We start from the raw sequence: 22950 nt of genomic DNA on the forward strand, positions 1-22950 counted from the left end.
TTCTTGAGACCACAGAGCATGGCACACACCATCCCCACCCTATACCCCAAATTCCTAGCCCCGTCAACACAGAGGCTGCTCTGCGCCCTCTCACCGTGGCTCTCCAGTGAGACCGCACCCAACCCAGCATCTGGCTCCCCCGTCCTGACCGCCTCCTGCCCTACCTCCCCTCTTGGGAGAGACCCTGTCTTCTCGGAAACTGCCCGGCAACGCGAATTCAAGGCCTGCAGCGAGCTTGGCGGATCTGCAGTTCAGGTGCCCTACCTGGCCAGTAGTGCGGGCTTGGGGTCAGTCCTCTAGCTTGCCCACCCGCAGCCCCGGTCCACGTCCCGTGCAAGCGGAGGCCGGAGAGCCCATGCCGAGCCCCGCGCGCCAGGCAGGTGAGAGTGCCCGCGCCCCTGGACGCGTGGCCACGCCCCCAGCCCCGCTGCCCCGCCCACCGGCGGCAGCCCCGCCCCAGCCTCCTGCGGGCGCAACCTGCAGGTGAAGACGCCCACGCAGCCCAACCCACCCCGGCCCCGCCCACAGCCGCCGGCCACGCCCACAGCCCCCGGCCCCGCCTAGCTGCTCCCATCAGCCCCGCCCCCGTCCTGGCCCCGCCCCAGCCCACAGCTGCTCCGCCTGTTCTGCCCTCCGACACCCAGCCTCGGGAGGACGCACGACGCAAGCGCTAGGGGAGGGCCCCGCGGCATTGCCGTGGCTACAGGCTACGCGTTCCTCGGGGGCCGGCGTACACTTCCGGGGCGGAGCGCGGCCTCCGGAAGTGCGTGGCCGCCCGGGGCCATGGCGGCGCTCGCCGTCGTCTGCCTGCTGCTCGGGACGGCGACCTGGCCGCCGGCCTCGGCCTCGGGCGAGGAGTTCTGGCCCGGCCAGTCGGCGGCCGACATCCTGTCGGGAGCGGCGTCCCGCAGACGGTAGACGCGCGTCCGTGCTGTCGGCGGGGCCGGTGGGCAGGGACCGGGTTGGGGGTGGGGGCCGGGGCTGGGCTGTGGAGCCGGGGCGCCGGTTGGGGGCCGCGGGGCGGAGGGCGGGGGTGCGGGGCTGGGGCAGGGCCTCGGGGTCCCCTCCGCCTGGGGCGCTGGGGTCCGGGGCGCGAGTCGGCCTCCCAGAGCCCCCCCCCGGGAAGGGCAGGCGGGGGCCCCTCTTAGAGAAGTGGGGCCTTGCCCGGGGTTGGAAGAGCCCCAGAATCAGATGTTGGAATGGGGTGGTTTATCAGCCTTGTTTATCTGCAGGGAATTTCAGTTCCATTCAGATGTTGGTTCCTTCGGTAAAGCTCAGGAATAAGAAACAAGAGTGATTGCCGTTCAGCGGTTCTTGAGGGCTTGACCCAGAACAGACTGTGCGGGGTGTAGGGATGGTAGATGAGCCCCTTCCTCTCAGGGTTGGCGGTCTTCTGGGATTAGAGGCCCCAGCTGAGGATTCCATCCTCATCTGCAGGAAGGAGGTGGTGGGAAAAACTAACACAGGGAAGGGAGGGGTGTGGCGGCGGTAACTCATGACAGAAGCCCGGACCCTTGCCTGGCTCTTGTGTAGGGGAGTCTCGCCTAGGACAGGGCAGCAGTTCTCAAAGTGTGTCCCAGGGCCCCTGCGGTGCCAGACCATGTTTGTAGAAACGCTGGGATGTCACCTGCCATTTGCACTCTCCCACTGTCCCGAGTTTCCTGTGGGGTTTTCCAGAGACCACCTGGCATGTGATATCACAGAACACGGAATGCAGAGGCAGACAGGAGAATCCAGCTCTCACCAGTTCAAAAAGAGATTTGCAAAAATTACAATCACTGCTACTCTTCTCACTAATGATTTTTGTTTTGAAAAATATTATTTTTTGTTTAGGAGTGTTAATGACAAAATGTAATAGGTTATTACTGTTATTTTTAAGTGAACCCATAAATATATTTTGAAGTTCTTACTTTAACTTCTAACACAGGAACTGTTGGTAGGTTTAACCCACATGAACAGCAGCCTTTTGGGGTCCTCAATAATTGTTAAGAGTGCACAGGGGTCTGTAGACCAGGAATTTTGAGAGCCCCTGGAGGACGGATGCTCAGGTGCTAGTCAGGTGCTAGCTGGTGTTAAACGGATGCCAAGATGTCTTCTGCATCTGCTCCCAGGCTCTTTAAGTAATGGGCCACGTGGAGATGGGTAGGCAGTGCCTCCACTTTAGGAACCAGAAGCTGCTGAACATGACTGGAGTCTGGGACACGGACTGTGGGTGTGGGAGCTGGGTTTCCGTGCAGAGGCCTTGCCCTGAAGGACTGCTCTCTTGTGCTCCCTGCCAGGTACCTCCTGTACGATGTCAACCCCCCGGAGGGCTTCAACCTCCGCAGGGACGTCTACATCCGCATCGCCTCCCTCCTGAAGACGCTGCTGAAGACGGAGGACTGGGTGCTGGTGCTGCCCCCCTGGGGCCGCCTCTACCACTGGCAGAGCCCCGACATCCACCAGGTCCGGATTCCCTGGTCCGACTTTTTTGATCTTCCAAGTCTCAACAGAAACATCCCCGTCATTGAGCACGAGCAGTTCATGGCAGGTGAGGCGGTGGGCGTTCTGGTTGTGGTGTGAGCCTCGGGCTGCCTTGCCCCCGGCCTGCTGCCTCAGCCTTTGCTCTGCGTGGGGCCGTGCTCGTGCTGCCCGCGCGACCAGCGATCTTGGTCTTTCCGTGCTTTTTCTCGGGCAGCAGACCTGAAGTGTGCGAGCTCTGCGTCCCCTAGCCTCTGGAGACCCTGGCCTCTGGGTGGGTTGGCGCGGTGACGAGGAGGCCACTGCCACAGAGGCCTTGTCCCAGCAGGACTCGCTCCCTGTGCAGCCAGGGCCGCTCTCACTTGAAGGAGAACACGGCGCACGTGTGGTGTGGGCCCCATGCTGGCCTAGATGTGTGACCGCGCGTCCAGTTTAATTTGGTCCTGCTCAGACTTCCCATGTTAGCGTTTGTAAGAGGGAAGAGTTGAAGATTTTCTTTGAATAAGGTTATTCAGAGCTTATTACTGTTTTTTTTATTGAAGTGTGGCTGATTTACAATGTTGTGTTAGTTTCAGGTGTACAGCAGTGATTCAGTTGTACACATACAGTCTATTCTTTTCCAGATTCTTTTCCATTGTAGGTTGCAAGATACTGAATATTTTTCCGTGTTACACAGTGAATCCTTGTTGTTTGTCTGTTTTATGTATAGTAGTTTGTATCTGTTAATCCCAAACTCCTAATTTATCCCCCTTTTCTTTCCCATTTGGTAACCATAAGTTTGTTTTCTAAGTCTGTGAGTCTGTTTTTGTTTTGTAAATAAGTTCATTTGTATCGTTTTAAAAAAAATTCCACATACGGGTGATAAATGATACTTGTCTTTCTCTGTCTGACTCACGTCTCTTAGCATGATAATCTCTAAGTCCATCCATGTTGCTATAAATGGCATTATTTCGTTCTTTTTTGTGACTGAGGAATATTCTGTTTTAACATTTATTTTGTCTGTATATATGATACCACATCTTCTTTATCCAGTCGTCTGTCGATGAACATTTCGGTTGCTTGTATGTCTTGGCTATGGTAAATAGTGCTGCTGTGAACACTGGGGAGTGTGTGTCTTTTAGAGTTAGAGTTCTCTTTGGATATCTGCCCGGGAGTGGGATTGTGGGGGCATATGGCAGGTCTGTGTTCAGTTTTTTAAGGAATCTCCATACCGTTTTCCATAGTGGCTGCACCAGCTTACATTCCCAATAGCAGTGTAGGAGGCTCCCTGTTCTCCACAGCCTCTCCAGCATTTGTTACGTGTAGACTTTTTGATGACGGCCGTTCTGACTGGCGTGAGGTGACAGCTCATTGTGGTTGGATTTGCATTTCTCTGATGATTGGCGGTATGGACCGTCTTTTCCTGGGCCTGGTGGCCGTCGGGACGTCTTCTTTGGAGACACGTCTGTTTCGATCTCGTGCCCGTTTTCAATTGGGTTTTTAAATGTTTTTGACACTGAGCTGTATGTGCTATTTGTGTGTTTTGAAAGTTAATCCCTTGTCAGTCACATTGTTTATAAATATTTTATCTCACTCTTTAGGTTGTCTTTTCATTTTGTTTATGATTTCCTTTGGTGTGCAAAAGCTTTTAAGTTCAATTAGGTCTCATTCATTTATTTTTGCATTTGTTTCTGTTACCATATGAGACGGATACAAAAAAATACTGCTGTGTTTTATGTCCGAGAGTGTTCTGCCTCCGTTTTCCTCTGGCAGTTTCAGAGCGTCAGGTCCTACATTCAGGTCTTTAACCCACTCTGACTTTGTGTGTGTGTGTGTGTGTGTGGTGTTAGAGAGTGTTCTCATGACGTCCTTTTATGGGTAGCTGTCCAGTTTTCCCGGCGCTATTTATTGAAGAGACTGTCTTTTCTCCGTTGTATATTCTCGCCTTCTTTGTGGTAGATTAATTGGCCGTAAGTGTGTGGGTTTATTTCTGGGTTCTATCCTGTTCCACTGATGTGTGTGTCTGTTTTGTGCCAGCTCCACACTGTTTTGATGGCTGTAGCTCTGTAGTGTACTCTCAAGTCAGGGAGTGAGGCTCCCCTGCTCCATTCTTCTTTCTCTCACTTTGTTTTGTGGACATAAACTTAAAAAGTTAGTGCTGCCTCCTTTCCGCTTCCCTGGAGCGGCTTGGAAGAACGAGTCCCAGTTCCTGAGCAGCATTCATTGAATTCTCCTGTGCGAGGCCTGGCGGGCTGAATCCTCTTTGTTGGGTTCTGTTCTCGCTGCAGCTCATACCCTGTCACTCTGAACGCGTCCCGTGTTTAGGTCGGCACTGTGGGCGCTGCAGGCGTGGAATGACAGGGGACCATCTTCACGTGTCTGCACTCCTGCTGAGAAAGCAGCCCCTGAGGCTGGGGAAACGCCTTTTTGGGATCATCCTTCCCCACCTGAGAGAACAGGTGGCCGGGTGTCTGGTCCAACCTGACTTGGCCTGGGCGGCAGTCTCAGCCTTGGTCTGCACCCGGGCTCACAGTTCCCCAAGAAATAGCCCCGGGACAGTGCTTGGTGACTGGGCACTGGAGACAGGTGTCCTCCCTCCGCTATGCCAGCCGCACCCCTGGAGCCAGAGCTGCCGGGAGTGCGTGGCCTGGACCCAGTTCAGAGGCCTCCTCCCTGCAGGGGGGACAGGCCTGGGTGGGAGCTGCAGGGCCCCCTGGGGGCTTGGCCTCCCCATCCCATCCCCGTCACAGTAGGAGGAGCTCCTGAGCTCGGGCATCAGCCCAGCAGGGCAGGTCTCAGTGCCCGAGCAGAGCATGTCTGGGGGACACTGGAGTTTCGCTCGTGCGGCTCCATCGCTCCCTCTCTGAACACGTCTTCACTGACCCTGGGACGTGGCCAGCATGTTTAGGTGGAAGTGGGAGCAGTGGGTGACGGGCACAGGCCACTTGCTTGGAGCTCATGTTGGGGTGGCAGAGTGTAAATACGTGGTGGGAACACGTGTTGTTCGGGGCAACCGGGGCCGCAGGGGACAGGAAGGCAGACGGGGACGGGGTGTAGGAGTGGCCATGCAGGGATGGCACCCTGGGAGGTGCAGTGTGAACAGCCTGACGGGTTAAGAGCCAGCCCCAGGGGACAGTCCAGGAGGGGACAGCTGTTCAGAGGCCCAGGGAGAGCCCGGGATGGGCTCTGGCACCACTGGAGTCCTGGCAGCTGGAGGAGGGGCCCCGGGGAGACAGCCTGCTGCACTGTCATGGGGACTGGTCCTGCCTGCAGCAGAGGGAGGGACGAGGGGAGGGGTCCGAGGGAGCTGCCGAGGCCTGGGCCACACCCCCCCCCGCCCCCGTGTCCCAAGGCTGCTCATTCGTCCTCCCTCTGCTCCTGTGAGCTGTCTCTAGTCTTCCCGGGTGGACGGTGGCATTAAGTGAAGTGGTAGCTCTGTGTCGTCCGCTCTGTGCTGGCAGCTCTTACCCTGGGTCCCTGTCTCTTGCAGAGTCCGGCGGGCCCTTCATCGACCAGGTCTACATTCTGCAGGGCTACGCAGAGGGCTGGAAGGAGGGGGCCTGGGAGGAGAAGGTGGACAGCCGGCCCTGCCTCGAGCCGCCGCTCTACTCGCAGGACAAGCACGAGTACTACAGGTGTGGCCGGGTCCCTCCCCCACCCCCCTCTGCCCCCGCCGTCCACACGCGCTCGTCCAGGGCTCGGGCTGTGTCACACATGCCTGCCGGGCACATGCACCTTCCCCACACTGTTCAGTGCACTTGAACGTGGTCATGGTGGCGGCGTCTCCCCAGGTGAGCTGCCATCGGGAGACCTGCCTGTCGCTCAGGGACTGGAGTGGTTGGGCTCTCCAGTCCTGAGTGACCCCGGGGCGTCTCAGGACACGGCTGCTGGACGGACAGTCCTGTCAGAGCTCTGGCCCCGAGCGTGAGGCATCGCTTCCTCCAGGCTCCTCCCTGGCTGCGCACGGTCTGTCCTATACTACTGGTCCCTTCAGGTCACGTGAGATGTTTGGTTTCTTTAAAAATGTTCGCACTGTCCCCGCCTGTGACTGTGGCCGGGAGAGATAGCTGAGTCTTTCAGGATCAGGCCAGGCGTCTAGACTTCACTTCTTCCTGCGGAAAAAGGAAGTGAGTAACGGGGTGCTCGGTCTTGTCTTGCAGAGGATGGTTCTGGGGCTACGAAGAGACGAGGGGTCTGAACGTCTCCTGTCTGTCTGTCCAGGGGTCAGCTTCCATCATCGCACCCGTGCTTTTGAGAAACACGTCTGCACGGTGAGTGCCTGTGAGCTGAGCACGTGCGCATGTGCAGCTGGGCCTCGGGTGGGGACCAGCGACTAGGACAGGACAGCCCTGGGGTTGGGGTGCGGGTAGGGGGTGACTGGGCCCAAGCTCCGTGGCCCTGTGCCCCCTGTGGTCCTTGGGGGCTGCTCAGAGCCCCAGGGCGGGGTCGCTGGTCCACACTAGGCACAGTGGGCCTGAGGGTGGACAGAGGACAGTGGGGGTGAGGGCCATGGGGACACGTGGCTGCAGCAGGGTGAGGGCGAGGACAAGAGGGGCCGGGAAGTTCTGAAGGGACCCCCCCAGGGTGACTGGTGCTGGGGCGGCTGCCTGGAGCTGGTCTGAGAGGTCACAGAGGGGGAGCGTGCGCTTCCCACCTGGGGTCCCTCTCCCGCTGGGCTTCCCCCTTCTCCACCTTAGCGGGGATGGGGGCAAGACTTGAGCCTCTCCCGGCGCGGACATGCCGACCTGGCTGCTGCTCATGGTGTCTCCTGTCGGAAGCATGGCCGCACATCCCAGTCCCTCTCGGAAGCAGAGAGCCGGCCTCACGGTTGCCCCACGCCCACCCCCACGGGGCAGCACCGGGGTCAGCGGAAGGGGGAGGTGTTCAGGTGGCTCCTGGGCTGGGTCTGGAGGTGGACCCCCTGGAGGAGGATGCATGCTGGGCAGCCTGACAAGCGTTGGTGGGGGCTTTGCTGCGGGTGTGAGCTCGGGGGTCGTGGGGACCCTGGAGGAGCCGCCCTCCCTTGAGTCCCCGTCAGTCTGAACCAGGCTCCCCGGGCCTGCGGGCGTGTGGACTGTCTGCACGTCCGCCACAACCCGGCCGGGCCCCTCCCCGTCCTTTTCAGCCCATTTTCCCCACATTGGGACCCCTGTGGGCGTGCTGGGCTTTGTAAACCAAACACCAGTGGGACTGTGGCAGCCGGCAATTGGTCGCTTTGCCTGAGGGGGTCCCATCTCCACATACAGACGTGGATGCAGGACGTGGCTGAGGGCACCCCCACTGGGACCCCATGTCACGAGTGTCCCAAAACCGTTTGGGTCTCAAAAGCAGGTCTGGCTGAAGTTTGGACTGTGGGCAGTTTTTTCTGAGTGACTGGAGCTGAGTCCAGGAGGGACTTGTGCCCGGAGCTCCTCACTCTTGGAGAGACACCTCTGGGCGGGGCAGTGCTGAGGCAGGTGAGGCTGGACCACTGGGGGTCACCCCCACCACCCAGAAAACTCAGAATGTGAAAAGCACTGGCCAGAAAGAAAAGATTGGTGCACCCAGTTATATTAAAATTAACGATTCCTGCCCATCGGTGGATACCGTTAAACAAATGAAAAGACAGACCACATACAGAAGGAAGATGCAGCCCGTGGATCAGTCCAGGACTCGGTCCAGCTACCGACGGAGGTTCCAGAGTCAGGAGCAGCGAGGCAAGGGCGGGCAGCCTTGTGGTAAACTCAGGCACACCGGGGAGGAAGTCACGCTGCCCTTAAGCCCGAGAAGACGCCCTCTGGCCCTTGGTGACCAGGAAATGCAGGCCACCCCCGCCCTTGGGAGGATGGGCCACACGCAGCCGCGGGAGGATCTGGGAAACTGCTGGGGGCCAGTTGGCTGTCAGGTCGCAGAGGGTGGGCCTGTGACCCAGCACACCCAGCCCCACGCACCTGTGTGCGCGCCCACACGTGTTCCAGAATGTTCCTGCGAGCCACAAGCCGGAAACCCCCACGCCCTTCAGCAGTAGGTCATCGGGGCAGTGGGTTGTGGCAAATTCAGAACAGATGCGACTCAGCCACGGAAATGGAAAGACGCTGTTGTTTCAGCAGAGGTGACCGTGCAGACATAACTGTGTGAGACAGTGCGAAAAATAAATCCGGCCGAACTCCGTGGCACGAGGCTGCGCCCCGCGTGGGGCGCCGGGGCTGTTCTAGGACATCGGCCCAGCCGGACGCGGGGTGCAAGCCGCATCTCTGCAGGTGACGCTGCATGTGGTGGCGAGGCCGCCTCTGAGGAGCAGCCTCCGTTCCCACCCCAATCCCCGCGGCCGCCGTGCTGTCAGCCGCCCCGCTGCTTTCCGGAGCTCGTCTCCCTCTTTATAAACACCCGTGGAGTCGCCCGCTCAGGGTTCTCTGCCCGGGTTTCTGTTCGCCTTTTTCCCACTGCATGATGCCCTCTGGGAGTTGAAGCCTGTGCAGTCACCGTGGAGGTGGCCGCAGAGGCTGCCACGTTCTTCTGCAGTTGTCCCTGCCCAGCTGTGAGAGCGTTTTTTGAGCCCGCCCACCTGGGTGGCCGTTGACTGGCTCCAGGTTTTTATAGACAGGAACCATTTTTGCAGTTTGGAGAGTAAAAATGGAGGCTCACACCCAGAGCGGAGGCTGGGTTTGTTGGGGGGGGTGGGTGTGCCTTGCATGGTGATCGTCGAGCCACCATCCCCGGGCAGCCACCAGACTCGAGCTGTAATGAGGGACAAGTGGGTCTCTGGTCTGTTAACGTATGTTTCTTTGATTTCAGAGTAAAATCAGATTTAAAGGCTCTTTTGAAACGATTTTCTGTAATGCATCTTTTCAGATCATTTGCCAGTTTCTTTCTCTGCAGGAGTTTTAAGTTTTTATACATTTAAACTTACTAGTCTGTGTGTTCTTTATAAAGGTTTCTGGATTTTTATTTTTCAGTCTAACCTTATCCCAATATTCTTAGAGTCTTTCACGTTTTGCTTTTATAGTTTCAGTTTTCATGTTTAACTCTGAGCCATTGAGGCTTTGTTTGGGGTTAAGAATGGGGGCCCTGGTCACCCCACCCACTTTCCTGTCGGCAGCTCTGTGAGCCGGCCGCTCTCCAGATGCGTCGAGCCCCCTGGGTCGCCCAGGCCTGCGTGGACGTGGCCTGTCTCTGGAGCGTCCCTCCTGCAGGTTCTGATTCTTCAGGGCGCTCGATTATTCCGTAGCGGGCAGCCTCTCTGTGCGGGAGGGAACTGAGCCTTCGCTGAGAAAGGGGCCAGCTTCTGGCTGCAGGAACACAACAGGATGAGGAGAACCTAGGCTCTGTTTCATTCAGGCGATTTTGACGAACAGGAGTAAACGCTGACCTTCCCCCCTTTGTGGTATCCGCGGTCTTAGGGGTTTGCCCTTTACGTGGTACCGAGGCGAGCTAAGTCGCAGGTGGTGTAACACTGAGCCCTCCTGGTGTGAACCCCCTCTGTCGCGCCTGTTACTCTTTCAGCGCACTGCTGGGTTCTGTTCGCTCATCTCGTTAGTTTGTGAGTTTGTGTTCTTCTGCACCGATGGGCACAGGTTGCTTGCGAGCTCGCCCAGTTCAGTGGCTGGGGCAGGAGAGACTGTGAATGTTCAGAATCACTTAGGAAGTGAAAGCTCTCTCTCAGAATCGCGTGGCGCTGCAGACAGCTGCCTTTCAGAGAGTTGGCAGTGATTGCCCAAATGCCCCCAGGTGACCTGGCAAGGTTGGTACGATCTCAGAGTTCAGCCCAGAGTGTTCCCGGGCTCAGGGCCCTCCCACGTGGACAGCGCTGTCTGAACTTCGGAGCAGAATCATTTTGAAAGTAAAACCGTCTCTTTTCCTGTTGTTTAAAACCAGGTCCGTGATGCTGGACCGCGCCGAGACCCTCCTGCACGACCACTACGGCGGGAAGGAGTACTGGGACGTGAGTGCTGCCCGGCCGGCGCCTGCACCCCCTGTAGCTCTAGCAAACCCGAGACACTCGGCCCCTCTTGTTTTCAGCCTCGCGGCCTAAAGTCACAAGGTTTTAGCAGCCGTGGAGGGGCCCAGCCCGCGCACGAGGTGCCCAGGGCGGGGGCTGGATGGGGCGGCCGCGTCTGCTTGGGCATCCTTCCCCGTGAGCAGTCAGGAGCTGGAGCCGGCGCCCCTGGCTCGGTCTCCAGCTGTGAGCGGTGGGGCGTCTCTGCCTCGAGTCGGGGTTGGACTTGGACCCGCGCCAAGGGAGGCGCTGGCTCTGGGCGAGCGAACGGCCGAGACAGGCGGGAGATGGGCCATGTCACCTTGGCGTTGGGGACGGCTTACTTGTCAGGGGTCTGGTTGGGAAGGCGGCCCAGCTCTGTCCATGGGGGGCCCTGTAGGCCAGGCCAGTTTGGCAGAAGCGTAAAGGTTTTCCTGAGAAGAGCCTTTGGCTGCGAGGTGGGGGCCCGGGCCTGCCCTCTGCTCGCGTGCTCCCCCGGGGCCCAGGCCTGCGCAGGCGGGTTCTTAGACGAGGCGCTCTTTGTCTGCTGTTGGAGTGAAATGGAAGTTTTAGGTAAATCCCAGCTCTCTTAGATTACAGACGGATGCTGGGCCCCCCCAGGGCCGACGTCTCCAGCCCGTTTTCTCCTCCCGCCCTTCTGGTCCCGGGCTCCCGGCGGGGCGCACCCACCCGCCCTGGTCACCTCTCCGGAGGCCCCTCTGGGAAGTGGTTTCCCTGGACCCCTGACCTTGGCTCTGGCAGGGTGGATGGAGCACGGCGCCTGTGTTGGGGCAGCCCCCTGCTGCCCCTGTCTCTGCACAGTTGGCGTGGTGTCTTCTGCCTGAGGGGTTCCCAGGTTTGTTCATTGAGGGGCAGGTTGGTGATTTATGGCAGCTAACGTTTGAAAAAGAAAAGCACATCTGTGCATTCAGGAACACGTGTTTGTGTTCTGTAATCTCTGTGCCTACATCACGGGGCAGCGGCTTGTCTGTCCCCTGGCCCAGGCAGGAGCCCCAGGGAATGGGTTTCACATCCCCTCTCAGCCGCTGCCCTCGCAGCTCTCGGGACCTGCCCAGCCTGGGGGGCATGGAGAGGCCAGGTGTGTGCAGAGCACCCCAGCTGAGACCCCTGCTGCCTCGGCGTGCGACCTGGGCACCTCCTGGGAGGGTGGTGTCGGGAGCGTGGAGGTGCGGTTGTCCTCACTGTGGACACAGCTGCTCTGTGTCTCTTTCAGCTCTGTGGTCCCCATCTGGCTGTTACTGCTGGTGACCCCCCCCCCGCACTCCCCGCCTGCCAGCCACCTTCTCTCGGCCAGTGCTCTGTCCCTTGGGCCCAGGGGACTCTCAGGAGGGGAGGGTTGTCGGTGCTGCCCAGACTCAGTGTGGTCCACTCCCCGTGACTCTCCTCCCCCTCACAGACAGGCAGCGGCTTGTCTGCGCTGCCCGGGCCCGGCTCGCTGTCCTGGCGTGCCTGCAGCTCCTCGGGCTGCTCCTGGGGCCGAAGGGGCGCCCGGCGAAGGCCCTGCGCGGGGCAGGCGCTCACGGTGCCCTCTGTGCCCGCAGACCCGGCGCAGCATGGTGTTTGCCCGGCACTTGCGGGCTGTGGGGGACGAGTTCAGGAGCAAGTACCTCAACTCCACCGACGAGGCCGACAGGACCCCCTTTGAGGAGGACTGGACCAAGATGAAGGTAGCTCTCCACATCTTTGTGGTCAGAGGACGCCGAAGTTACCCCTCTAGATGCCCAGTGACCAGTCCCTTTGCTCAGGGAAGGTCAGAACGGGGTGCTGGCTTTGCTGTGGATGCCGCCCGGCGGCCGGGAGCCCCTTGTCCTGGTGCAGACGTTGGGCTGTCGGTCAGTACCAGTTCCTCTTCAGCGAGGTGGGAACTTACTGCGGGGCTGTGGCCCAGGTGGTCATTACAGTGGAGCGAGGTGGCAGATGGGAGAGTAGAAGCGAGAGGCCGTTGGAGGCACCGGGGCTCACCTCTGCCTCCCCCCTCAAGGGGCACCATGAACACCCTTTTGCTCCAGCATTGTCCTTTTTAGGAAAGAACTTTTTCTGAAAGGTTGGCTTTTTTTATAATTTCGATGAATTATATGCTGCTTTTTCAAATTACTGTTATTTTTAGGCATTTTCAGTGTAATTGTTTTAATGATTTCTTTTTCACGTAGGTTTTAACAGCAAACTGTTTCATAGAGAGGAATGCTGTTTCACCGTCTTTCTCCGCAGGACGTTTGCGCTGCTCTCAGGTGGAGCAGCGTCGTTCCCGCGATAAGTGCCAGGGCGTGTGGACAGGTCTCACTGGAAGCGTCAACATTGAACTGAAGGCTTTTTTTTTTTTATCTAGTTTGTATTTGCTTCCAGTGTTTCCTTTACTCGTCTTTGTTCACTCAGATGAAAGGGTGTGGGTCATTCGTCACTCATGGTCTTGAGGAGACGTCCAGCCCCCTCCCCCAGGGTTCGCCCTGAGCATCGGTCCCTGGACAGACCCCGGTGTGGCCCCTGCTGCGTGGAGGCGCTTGGACTCTGCGTCCCCCTCGCCTCCTGCCGCGCTGGACGCCGACCCCGTGGGCTCAGCCTGTCCCGTCCTCCTTTGCCAGGTCCAGCTGGGCTCCTCGCTGGGGGGCCCGTACCTCGGCGTCCACCTGAGGAGAAAGGACTTCATCTGGGGGCACAGGGAGGACGTGCCGAGCCTGGCCGGAGCCGTGAGGAGGATCCGCAGCCTCATGAAGACCCACCGGCTGGACAAGGTCTTCGTGGCCACGGACGCCGTCAGGAAGGGTGCGCGGTGCGCCTCCCGCTCCCCGTTGCGCTCTTGGGTTCTGGAGGGTCGGGTCGGTCCCCTCTTCCACCTGTGCAGCCACATCTGCAGCCGTGCCCACCGCCTTTGGCTCCGGCCCCACGGGCCTGCTTGTGTCCGCAGAGTACGAGGAGCTGAGGAGGCTGCTGCCCGAGATGCTGCGCTTCGAGCCCACGGGGGAGGAGCTGGAGCTCTACAAGGACGGGGGCGTCGCCATCGTCGACCAGTGGGTCTGCGCGCACGCCAGGTGGGCCGCCAGGCACCCTGCCCTTTGTCCCCTCCTCCTCCTGGGAAACAGTTGGGCCTGGGTCCTGGGGTTCCGCCCTGGGACCCCTGGAGTAAAGTGGAAAACAAAGGCAGAGTAGGTCACTTCCCGTTTTCAAACTTCCCGGATGCTGGCTCCACAGGCCTGCTCGTGGACCTGTTTTCCTGCAGGGCTGCAGGTGTTCTGTGCTGTGAAGGGCCCCGGGGGTGCCACCTCCAGGGAGAGGGCCCACTCCTCTGCGCCCCTCTGGGGGTGCTGGGCGGACTCGGCCCCAGCAGGGGTGCAGGGAGCAGCCCCAGCTCAGCCTCAAGGCTTGGCAGGGGGGAGGTTACGGGCTTTGCTCCGCCACCTTCTTGGGCTTAAAGCTGGTGACGTCCTGGGGACATATCTGTGGCAGGTCTGTTCCAAGACATCTCCCTGGAGGAGACTTCCTCCTGCATCGAGTAGCCAAAAATCTAGTGGAGGCTGGAGCCTGCCCCCGACGCGGGCCCTGTCTCCCTCACACCAGCACCCGCAGCCTCCCCGGCAGCCTGGTGTCTGGGCATCTCCTGATGGGGACCCCGGCCGGCGGGGCTGTGGGGCCCGGGCGGGCCCCGGCGGAGGCGGACGGCTGGCGGGTGGTGCGTTTGCCCGGCAGCCCCGGTGACCTGGCGCTGCATGGCAGGGTTTTCATCGGCACCTCGGTCTCCACGTTCTCCTTCCGGATTCATGAGGAGAGGGAGATCCTGGGCCTGGACCCCAGGACAACCTACAACCGCTTCTGCGGGGACGAGGAGCCGGCGTGCGAGCAGCCCACGCACTGGAGGGTTGTGTACTGACCGCCCGACCCCCTGCACGCTGCGGTGCCTGTCTCCCCTGAGGATGTGCGTCCTCGCCCCACCAGCTGGCCGTGCCCCTCGGGGCTCAGGCCTGGGGAGCCACACGGGTCCGTCCCACGCCTGCCCTGGGCCTTGGGTTTTGTTTGCATCGGGATCCGGGACCATGTCGCTGTGACCAGCGAGGCCCCTGTGCCAGCACTGAGGTGCCGGCTTGCCCAGGGCAAGTGCGACGCCTCAGGCTCCGCCCCGGGGGCGTATGGATGTGGCGCTGGTGGCACCTGTGACTCGCAGGGTTTCAGTCATTTGAGCCCCTGTGGTGGCTGCAGAGCAGAGTCCGAAGTCCTGCCCTTCTCCCCCGTGGGCCCACGTGCAACCACAGGTCTGAGGCCTCGGGCGGCCCCCCCTCCCGGGCAGCGGTGGGGCTGAGAGGCGCGGGCGGTCACTCCAGCCTGAGGAGGCGCCTTGGAGACCAGCTGCCAAATGGGGGGCCTGGACTGGTCCACAGAGCCCTGTGTTGGGCCTTCACAGTCACACGAGAGGGCCCCCACCCCGTCGCCTCTGACCAGGTGTCCCAGTCCCATGACTCCTAGGTAACTGGTGAGGCCACAGTGCGGATGGGGAGCCCTGCAGAGCCTGGAGCCCCAGGTCCCTCCCACGTCTCCTTCCTAGGCTCTTGAGATGGCCCTGGGTGCGCGCTGGGGTCCTGTAGTGTGGCTCACAGCCACGCAGGGCTGGGTGACCGAATATTTATTCTTTCTCTGTTTGTACTTCAGATATTAATAAAGTACGTTTTCTAGAAGTTGTGCTTCTGCGTTCTCTTTCGGCCGAGAGCTGTAGCAAGTGTTTCCACCGTGGCCACCGTCTTCTGTGAAGAAAGTTGGCCGCTGTGTCATCCATGTTGGTGGCTGTGAGCACACTGTGGAGACACCGCCCGGCCCCCCTGTCCTCAGGACTGCTGGCTGTAAGACCTGTCTGACAAAGTCCACGGTTGTGGGAAGTTGGGAACAGCCCTCTTCTCCCGAGGAGGAGGCAGCAGACTTCCTCGGTTTTGCATCCTGGAGAACGACCAGCCAGCGGGACAGCCTGCGTCACAGCACAGCGGGCACAGCAGGAAAATAGGGGGCTCGGGCGGGGGAAGGGCCGGCCCCGGGACAGCAAGTGCAAAGGCCCCGCGGCGTGTGCCTGGGTGCCCGAGGTGGCAGGAAGTGGTGTGACCCGGGGCCTGACCGGGACGTGGGAGAGAAGCCATGGGGCAGGGGTAGGAGTGAGTCTCGTGGGCAATGAGAGGGGGGAGGGAGGGGCCCTGGAGGCTCTGTGTAGACAAGAGGGGACAGCCTGGAAGCCAGGGTCCAGGTGACAGGGCTGCGGGAAGGGAGGGCCAGGGTGTGTTCCCAGCTGCTGGGAGGACGTGGAGCCCGTTCCTGAGGGAGCCCAGGGCCTTCCTGGCCACGACCTCGCGGGCACTCTTCCATTCCCGCCGTGTCTGATGGCAGAGCTGCAGAGTCTCAGAAGAGCCATCATCATTGGAGCCTGTTGAAAGCGTTTGTGCCATTGTTGGAATTTCAAACACAATGTGAGAGAGAAGAGGAACCGGAGGGGCTGCGGGAGGGGAGGCCGGCGGGGGCCCAGCGCCCCACCCCAGAAGCCAGCCAGGTGGTCTGCCGATTCAGCAAGCCAGCCCCTGGCTCCCGGGTCAGGGGTGGGCCAGCGGCCCTGTCTGTCCCTGGGCCGTCCAGCACTCGCGGATACCACACTAGCTGGCTGATGGGGTCTGGATGCTGCAAGAAATGACCTGTGACAAATTAAATCTCCCGTTTCTATTAACAAGGCCTTTTCAGGACAAACCAGTGCAGCCCCATGTCCTTAGGCCACTCTCCTCACAGCGGGCTGTGCATGGTGGGCAGGTGGGCGCTTCTGAAGCACGCATGCACACGCACACAGGCGCACACATGCAAATACGTACACACGCATACATATACACGCACGCGCGCACGGATTTCCACGTGGGTGGCCTCAGGTCCTGACAGAAGCCAGCATACCCTCTGGAGGAACGCAGTCCTGGTGCGTTCGAGGGTCCTGTCACCGTGGGCCTGGTCTCACAACACGAGATCCCCTGGCGCACAGGAAGCAACCCACCAGGGGCAACCATCAGCAGAAGCACCGCGCGATGAGCCAGACCCACCCCCCATGGACGCAGAGAAAATCCACTCAGAACATAAGGTAGCGGCGATTCGTATGTTCACAGAAGTGACAGAGGGTGCTAAAATGTGACGAAGGAACAAGATGTCATCAAAGATGAAATACAATTTCTGGAAAGAAAAGGTTAACGACTGAAGTGAGACATGCAATAAACAGCACATTCAACACACCTGAAAGATGATGAGTGGCCTGAATTCCCAGGGTGGTGGTGGTCCCAGAACGCAGCCTGGACAGGAAGTCAGACAGAGCGGGAAGGAAGCATGAGGGCAGGCACGTCTCCAGCGGGTGTTCTAGGAAAAGAGCTGGGGACGCAGAACAGGCCACGGTCAGAGGTGTTGGGTGAGGATTCTCTGGACACTGGCCCTCGTGTTCCAAAGGCCCAGTGACCCCCAGCAGCTTAAGTCAAAAGAGACCTGCGTGTGAGTGACGGCTGAACTGCGGAAGCCTGCGCCGGGGGGAGCCTGCGCCCCCAGGGACTCGGCGCTCCACTGCTCACCCACAGGGTGGCCTCGGAGGCCGAGAGACAGGCAGTGCCTTCAGACCCGGGAAAGATCACTGTCAGCCTGGATTTGTGTTGCCAGCAGAACTGCCAAGAATCGGAGGAAAACAGAGGTTACTTCCGGGCAAAGTGAAGCCATCAGTGACCCTCGCTGAAGCAGCTGCTGCACATTGTGAATCGTCTGGAGAAGGAATGTAGCCCCAGAGCAGCAGGGCAAGGAGACCACAGCCACAAGCGGGCTCACACACGCAGACCCTCCAGGTCACAGCAGCGCCTGCTTCGTGGGGCTGGGACGGCTGGGTGGGATCAGAAGTGGCCAGTGGCGCCTGCGAGCCGGGGGGCGGGCTGGGGCAGCCAGGGACAGCGCGTCGCAGGGTCACAAGATGTTAGAGGCCCGTCCAAAGAGACTAAGTGTGAACTTTTTAAGGTAAATAGTAGATGAAAGCTTTGAGATTCCCCACCCAGACGAGACAAGTAGACAGTATAACTCTCAGACTAGTTTGAAAGGAGAAAGTGAAATAAGAAAAAAAAGTGACTCAAACCCACAAAAGGCAGGACAGGAGGAAACAAGAGGGAAAAGGAGAAACTCATCAACACGATATAGAAATAAACCCAAGTATGTTGGAGGTCCCAACAAGGGTCAACAGAGAAAAACTCCAGTTTAAAGACTAGATTGAGTAAAAGATTAGACTGATTTAAAAAAAAATTGGGGGGTGGATAATTAAGTTTATTTATGTTAGTGGAGAGACCGGGGATTGAACCCAGGACTTTGTGCGTGCTAGGCACGCGTCTACCACGGAGCTGTGCCCTCCCCTCTAGGGTGACTGTTTAAAGTTGAATTCTGTGCTGCTTATGAGAGGCTCGAAGCCGGACGGGGGCCTGTCCTGTCCCCAGCTGGGAGCCTCTGCTGATGGGACGTGAGCCGGAGAGGGGACAGATGCTCTGGGCCCTGCAATGAGGTGTGGCCTCAGCTGCTTCGGGTCATCACACCCAGGGCTTCAAACAACAGGGGTCTTATCTCGAGGCACCAGTAGAATCAGCTTTCATCTTCCTTGGGCTTTTGGCAGGACTCAGTCCTTCTCACCATTTCCGTGTGCCTCCTGCATCTTCATGGCCATGCTGTCTCTTGCCACCCTGGCTGGTCAGTGCCCACGACGCTGCTGATCTCTGCCTCCCACCTGCCTCTCTCCATTTTAGGGACTCATACTGGGCCCACTTGGATAACCCAGGACAGCCTCCTGTTTTGAGGTCAGAGGTTTACTTCCTGATGCACACCTGCACCTTCCCTTTCACCAGGTGAGGCAGCAGCTTTACAGGCATCTCTCCCTGGGACGGAGGCCACAGCCCGAGTCCTGCAGATCACACCTGGGATCCGAGTTGACGGGGTGTCCCTCTAGGTGTCCAGGGGGACAGAGCTGGCATGGCGCCCACAGGTCAGTTGGACTTCTATTAATTTTTACCCCAGGGAGCAATGAGGCCATGTTGGGTTTTAGGTTCTGAACACAGAGGAGAATACGATTCCCAAAAGCAGTCACTCCTTTTATCTCCAGCGTCTCCTCAGTAGCTCTGCCACCGCGTGCGGCGGGGCTGGGTGGGGGGCTGGGGTGCAGGAGGTGCAGGCGGTGCAGGCAGTGCAGGAGGTGCAGGAGCTGCAGGAGGTGCAGGAGCTGCAGGAGCTGCAGGCGGTGCAGGAGGTGCAGGAGCTGCAGGAGGTGCAGGAGGTGCAGGAGCTGCAGGAGGTGCAGGCGGTGCAGGCAGTGCAGGAGTTGCAGGAGGTGCAGGCAGTGCATTAGGTGCAGGCGGTGCAGGAGGTGCAGGAGCTGCAGGCGGTGCAGGAGCTGCAGGAGGTGCAGGCGGTGCAGGAGGTGCAGGAGCTGCAGGGCAGGAGGTGCAGGAGCTGCAGGAGGTGCAGGCGGTGCAGGAGGTGCAGGAGCTGCAGGAGGTGCAGGAGGTGCAGGAGCTGCAGGCGGTGCAGGAGCTGCAGGCGGTGCAGGTGGTGCAGGAAGTGCAGGAGGTGCAGGAGCTGCAGGAGTGGTGCCCTGGTGCCCTGGTGCAGAATTGAGTTCTGCATTTAAGGGACCAGAGTGACCCTAGCTGTGCCTCTGACCAGCTGTGTGAGTTTGGGCCACTATTGCTCTGAGCCCTGGATTCCCAACCAATAAAATAAAATAGGGCCCCTGTCTCAGGTCATCATAAGGTTAAACATGAGAATTCATGGGAAGTGCCCACTAGGATGGCAGGAACATAAAAAAAAAAAAACTTCAATGAATGTCTGCCAGTGAGTGTTATTAGTATAAATATTGCATCTACTGAAATGGTCGCTTTTTAAACCAGTCAACCGTGGTGAAAAGGGAAAGCATGCTTAGTGAACAACACAGCAGACGTGGTAGACTGTCGTTTCCGCTCAGCCACGTACAGACTTGTTCTTTCTTTTACAGGGTCTGTAATTCGTCTGCATCAGGGGTAACGAGGATTGTCCTGTACAGACTTCAGGATGGCCAGTGTCCTGACCCTGAATCATCTTGAACACAACTCCTCTGCAAATAGTGCTCAATAAATTATTGTGATCAGTTTTGGTTAAAAAAAATAGCAGAAATCCTGGAGATGGCCTTTGGCCCAGCAATCCTGCTGGTGGGGATTTAGCTGAAGCAGATATCTCACTGGCAATAAAACTACCATGAAAGCATGTATTGCAGCCTTGTCTATAAAAAAGAGCAATTTGACTCAGTGTGCAGTATGGAGAGATGGTGAACTTCACCTAAACAGACACACGGGGTATTGAAAAGTGTCACAGGATTAGGAGGCGCGTAGGAAAGCCCTGGTTTGAAGTCAAGTGGAAAAGGGACAGTATCCACACAGCATAGACGCCGTCTTGGTGACCACGAGTCGATTAATGTGAAATGTGTGCAAAAAGTGAACACACGGGTTCGTCTGGGTGAGTTGGGGGTGGCCGGCTCATTCTGAGGCTTGCCTCACTGTTTGTGGTTCCACCTTCTGAGGATGGCGCCGCTGAGGCCACCTGTGCCACCGTCCGAGGTAAGAGGATTCTCAGTGCTGATGGCAGGCTGGGGACCCTCCCATAGACCTGAAAACCGGCCTGCGCTTAGAATGACGTGGCCTCCCTGTGACTGTGACCGTGACCCCACGCGACCCTGCGGGCTGGCCGCCTCCCCTGCCCAGCTGTCCCAGCAGCCGCCGGACCACCTGCCCCCCGCGGAGCCCAGGAGGGCTCCGGAGAGGCAGACAGCAACTCTGGCCTTAAAATAGGCAGGAAGGAAAAACACAGGCAGGAAGGCAGAAAGCCTGCCCGCGGCAGAGTGGCACAGTTAACGGGGGCCGCAGCTGTCCCGCCCGCACCTTTACTCCCGCCATCAGCGCCCACCTGCACGCCCACAGCCCTGAAGCAGCAGATGCCCTGCAGGCCCGCCCCGCCATCACTCGCCCTGGGCACTCCCTGCTGCCGCACCCGCTGCCTGGCCGGCCAGTGGCCCGGGAGCCCCTGCCTGTGGGCCAGGCAGCACCCCTAGGACGCCCGCCTCGCCCCCAGACTTGCGGTCTGCAGACGTCCCTGCCTGAGCAGCAGGCAGGCAGCTGGGGCGGGGGGGTCTGAGGAGGGGCTGGTTCGCCCGACCTCGGCACCTCGCTTGTGCCCCCGCCCCCTGGCGCCCCACACCTGGTCACACTGCTTCGTCCAGAGGAGCACCTCCCCGGGGCAGAGGTGCATGGTCTGGCCGCGGTCAGGGATGGCCTCTCCGAGCACGGGTCCCCCAGGGCGCAGCTGCGGACTCCGTCCCTTTGGCCATAGCGCCATGCGGGAAAAATAAATCCAACGATGGCAGCAGTTACATGTATAAAATGTATGAAAATGGACTAAGTTACACAGATAACGTCACATTGACAGTTTTTAAGATCCCAGAGATCTGCTGTCTGTAAGTAGGGGAGTCACGTGCCATATTGTCCAAACCAAGGCCCTCTGGTCAGCAAAAGGGGGTGTTGGCCAGGTGGGACGCCTGGAAAGCAGGCAGCGTGGCTCCCCTGTTTGTAAGAGATCAACCTTCAAATCAAGGGCATGAAAGAAGGTCAAAATCAGAAAAGGTAAACCAGTCAAATACTCTGCAAAAGAGAGCTGAACTTGCTGACATTCATATCAGATGAAGAGAGGATGACCACCTACTGGTTTTTAAGTCTGTCATAAAAGATTCCAGTTTTGCACCACCACCACCACCACCATCATATTGCCTCAAAACGTGTAGAGCAAAAATCTGTAGATACACGAGAGAAATGTGCAAGCCCACCAAAATGATAGGACTCCTTCCTTCATTTTTAATGCAGGCATTTATGGCTATGAATTCCACCTACGAATCACTTTAGCTTCATCCCGTAAGTTTAATTCATCTCAACGTTTTTAATTTCCTCTGCGATTTCTTCTTCGAATCACTGGTTATTCAGGAGAGTGTTGTATAATTTGCACGTATGTGTGAATTTCCCATAGTTACCTCTGTTGTTGACTTTTGACTTCATCCTTTTGGTCAGAGAACATACTCTGTATTATTTTAACCCTTTACGCTCCCTGAGTCTGTCTTGTGGCCTAGCACGTGTCTCTCCCGGAGAACGAGCCGCGCGCCCCGAGGAGACGGTGCTCTGGGCTTTGCTGGGTGAGTGACCTCAGGCGTGTGTGAGGGTTGGTTGGTTCCCAGCGCTGTCCAGGCTGTTCGTGCACTCGGTGTCCTGCCTCTGTGCTCTGCCCGCTACTGCAAGCGCTGAGCGGTGCACTGAGGCCTCCAGCCGTTGCTGCTGGATTGTCTGCTCCTGCTTTCGCCTCAGTCGTCTTCCGCGCCGTGCGTTTTGGTGCCTGTTGTCAGGTGCATGTGTGTGATTGCAGCTATTTATATTCCTGGTTTATTGACCCTCATATCATTATAGAATATTCCTTTTACCTCTAGTGACCATTTTTGTTTGAGCTAAAATCTGTTTTGTTTGATATTAGTGTAGTCACTCCAGCTCTCTTATGGTTGCTGTTCCCACGGTAAAAATTTTTTTGCATCCTTTACTCTCAGGCTATTCATATCTTTGGCTCTAAAGTGTGTCTCTTAGAGGCATTATATAGTGAAATCATCTTCTTTAGGGGGTCCAGTCTGACAGTATGTGCCTTTTGATTGTGTTTAATCCACTTGTATTTAATGTAATTGTTAATACAGTTGGATGTTCATCTGACATTTTGCTTTTTTGCTTCCTTTATTTATTCCTAATTTGCTGCTTTTTTTTTTTGCATTTAGTGTGTATTTTCTAAGATAACATTTTAATTCCTTAATTACTCTTTTAATTGTATTTTTTGTTAATTTCTTTGTAGTGACTCTCAGGCTTACCATGTACTTCTTATCAGAATCTACTTCAGCTTTGTACTAACTTTGTCCCAGTGAGTTACAGAAACACTGCTCCAGTGCAGTTCCAGTCCCTGAGCGAAACCTCTGAATGTGGCTGGGGACCATGGCCCACTTCCCTCAGAGTGGCCTCCCGACTGCGAGCAGGACCCTGGGCAGGGGGGTCGCCTCATGTGTCCCCTGTGGAGTGCCTCCTACCAGTGCCCGGAGCAAGGGTGATAAGTGCCCCCAGCCCTGGGCCTGCTGCGCCCGGGGCAGAGTCTCCACCGGGGCTGCGAGCTGCGTGGAGGAAGGAAGCCCCAGTCTGTTTGCTGTATATCCTTAGGACGAATCCCAGAGACTTAAAATAAAAAAAAAAAAACCTTTTCACCAGCTTTGGTCGTTTTGCTGCAGAGTCCGGACCCCATCACACGGGCAGTCCGGAGCTGGCTTCCCGGGAGGCCTGCTTGCCGCGCCTTGTCAGTGCTCGCTCTGGCCCGTTTTCTGGCCTCTCCCAGCTCTGTGCGTGTTGCCCTGCTCTGTCTGTCGTCTCCACCAGTTACGGTCTCATAATTGGTTTTACTGAGATATGATTCATGGCCCCAAATCCTGCCCT

At 58.2% G+C, this 22950-nt stretch overlaps 1 protein-coding gene and 1 long non-coding RNA gene across 4 annotated transcripts; both read left to right on the forward strand.

The window, feature by feature from the left end:
- Positions 1–746: 746 nt before the first annotated feature.
- Positions 747–15075, forward strand: POFUT2 (protein O-fucosyltransferase 2). 3 transcript variants are annotated; one of them, XM_032490489.1, is made up of 9 exons: positions 747–914; positions 2280–2530; positions 5930–6074; positions 6600–6710; positions 10294–10360; positions 11956–12081; positions 12994–13181; positions 13317–13440; positions 14123–15075. In XM_032490489.1, the coding sequence occupies exons 1-9, from the start codon at positions 784–786 to the stop codon at positions 14168–14170; spliced, it is 1191 nt and encodes a 396-aa protein (XP_032346380.1). In that variant the 5' UTR covers positions 747–783; the 3' UTR covers positions 14171–15075. The 3 variants fall into 3 exon arrangements, with proteins under 3 accessions (XP_032346380.1, XP_032346356.1, XP_032346402.1); XM_032490465.1 differs by having other exon boundaries at positions 748–914; positions 12994–13174; XM_032490511.1 differs by having other exon boundaries at positions 816–946; positions 12994–13174.
- Positions 6717–8824, forward strand: LOC116666699. The gene is made up of 2 exons (XR_004323649.1): positions 6717–7302; positions 7686–8824. It is a non-coding gene; the product is annotated as an uncharacterized LOC116666699 (long non-coding RNA).
- Positions 15076–22950: the final 7875 nt, after the last annotated feature.

Source organism: Camelus ferus, chromosome 1 (genome assembly GCF_009834535.1).
Source record: "Camelus ferus isolate YT-003-E chromosome 1, BCGSAC_Cfer_1.0, whole genome shotgun sequence".
NCBI classification, from domain to species: Eukaryota; Metazoa; Chordata; class Mammalia; order Artiodactyla; family Camelidae; genus Camelus; species Camelus ferus.

What these genes read in the sequence shown, in the direction of transcription:
- POFUT2 (XM_032490465.1), top strand. Translation starts at nt 784, where the DNA reads ATGGCGGCGCTCGCCGTCGTCTGCCTGCTGCTCGGGACGGCGACCTGG. An exon ending in GCACGAGCAGTTCATGGCAG is followed by an intron (nt 2,531 to 5,929) that starts GTGAGGCGGTGG and finishes TGTCTCTTGCAG; the next exon opens with AGTCCGGCGGGCCCTTCATC. An exon ending in TGGGTCTGCGCGCACGCCAG is followed by an intron (nt 13,441 to 14,122) that starts GTGGGCCGCCAG and finishes GCTGCATGGCAG; the next exon opens with GGTTTTCATCGGCACCTCGG.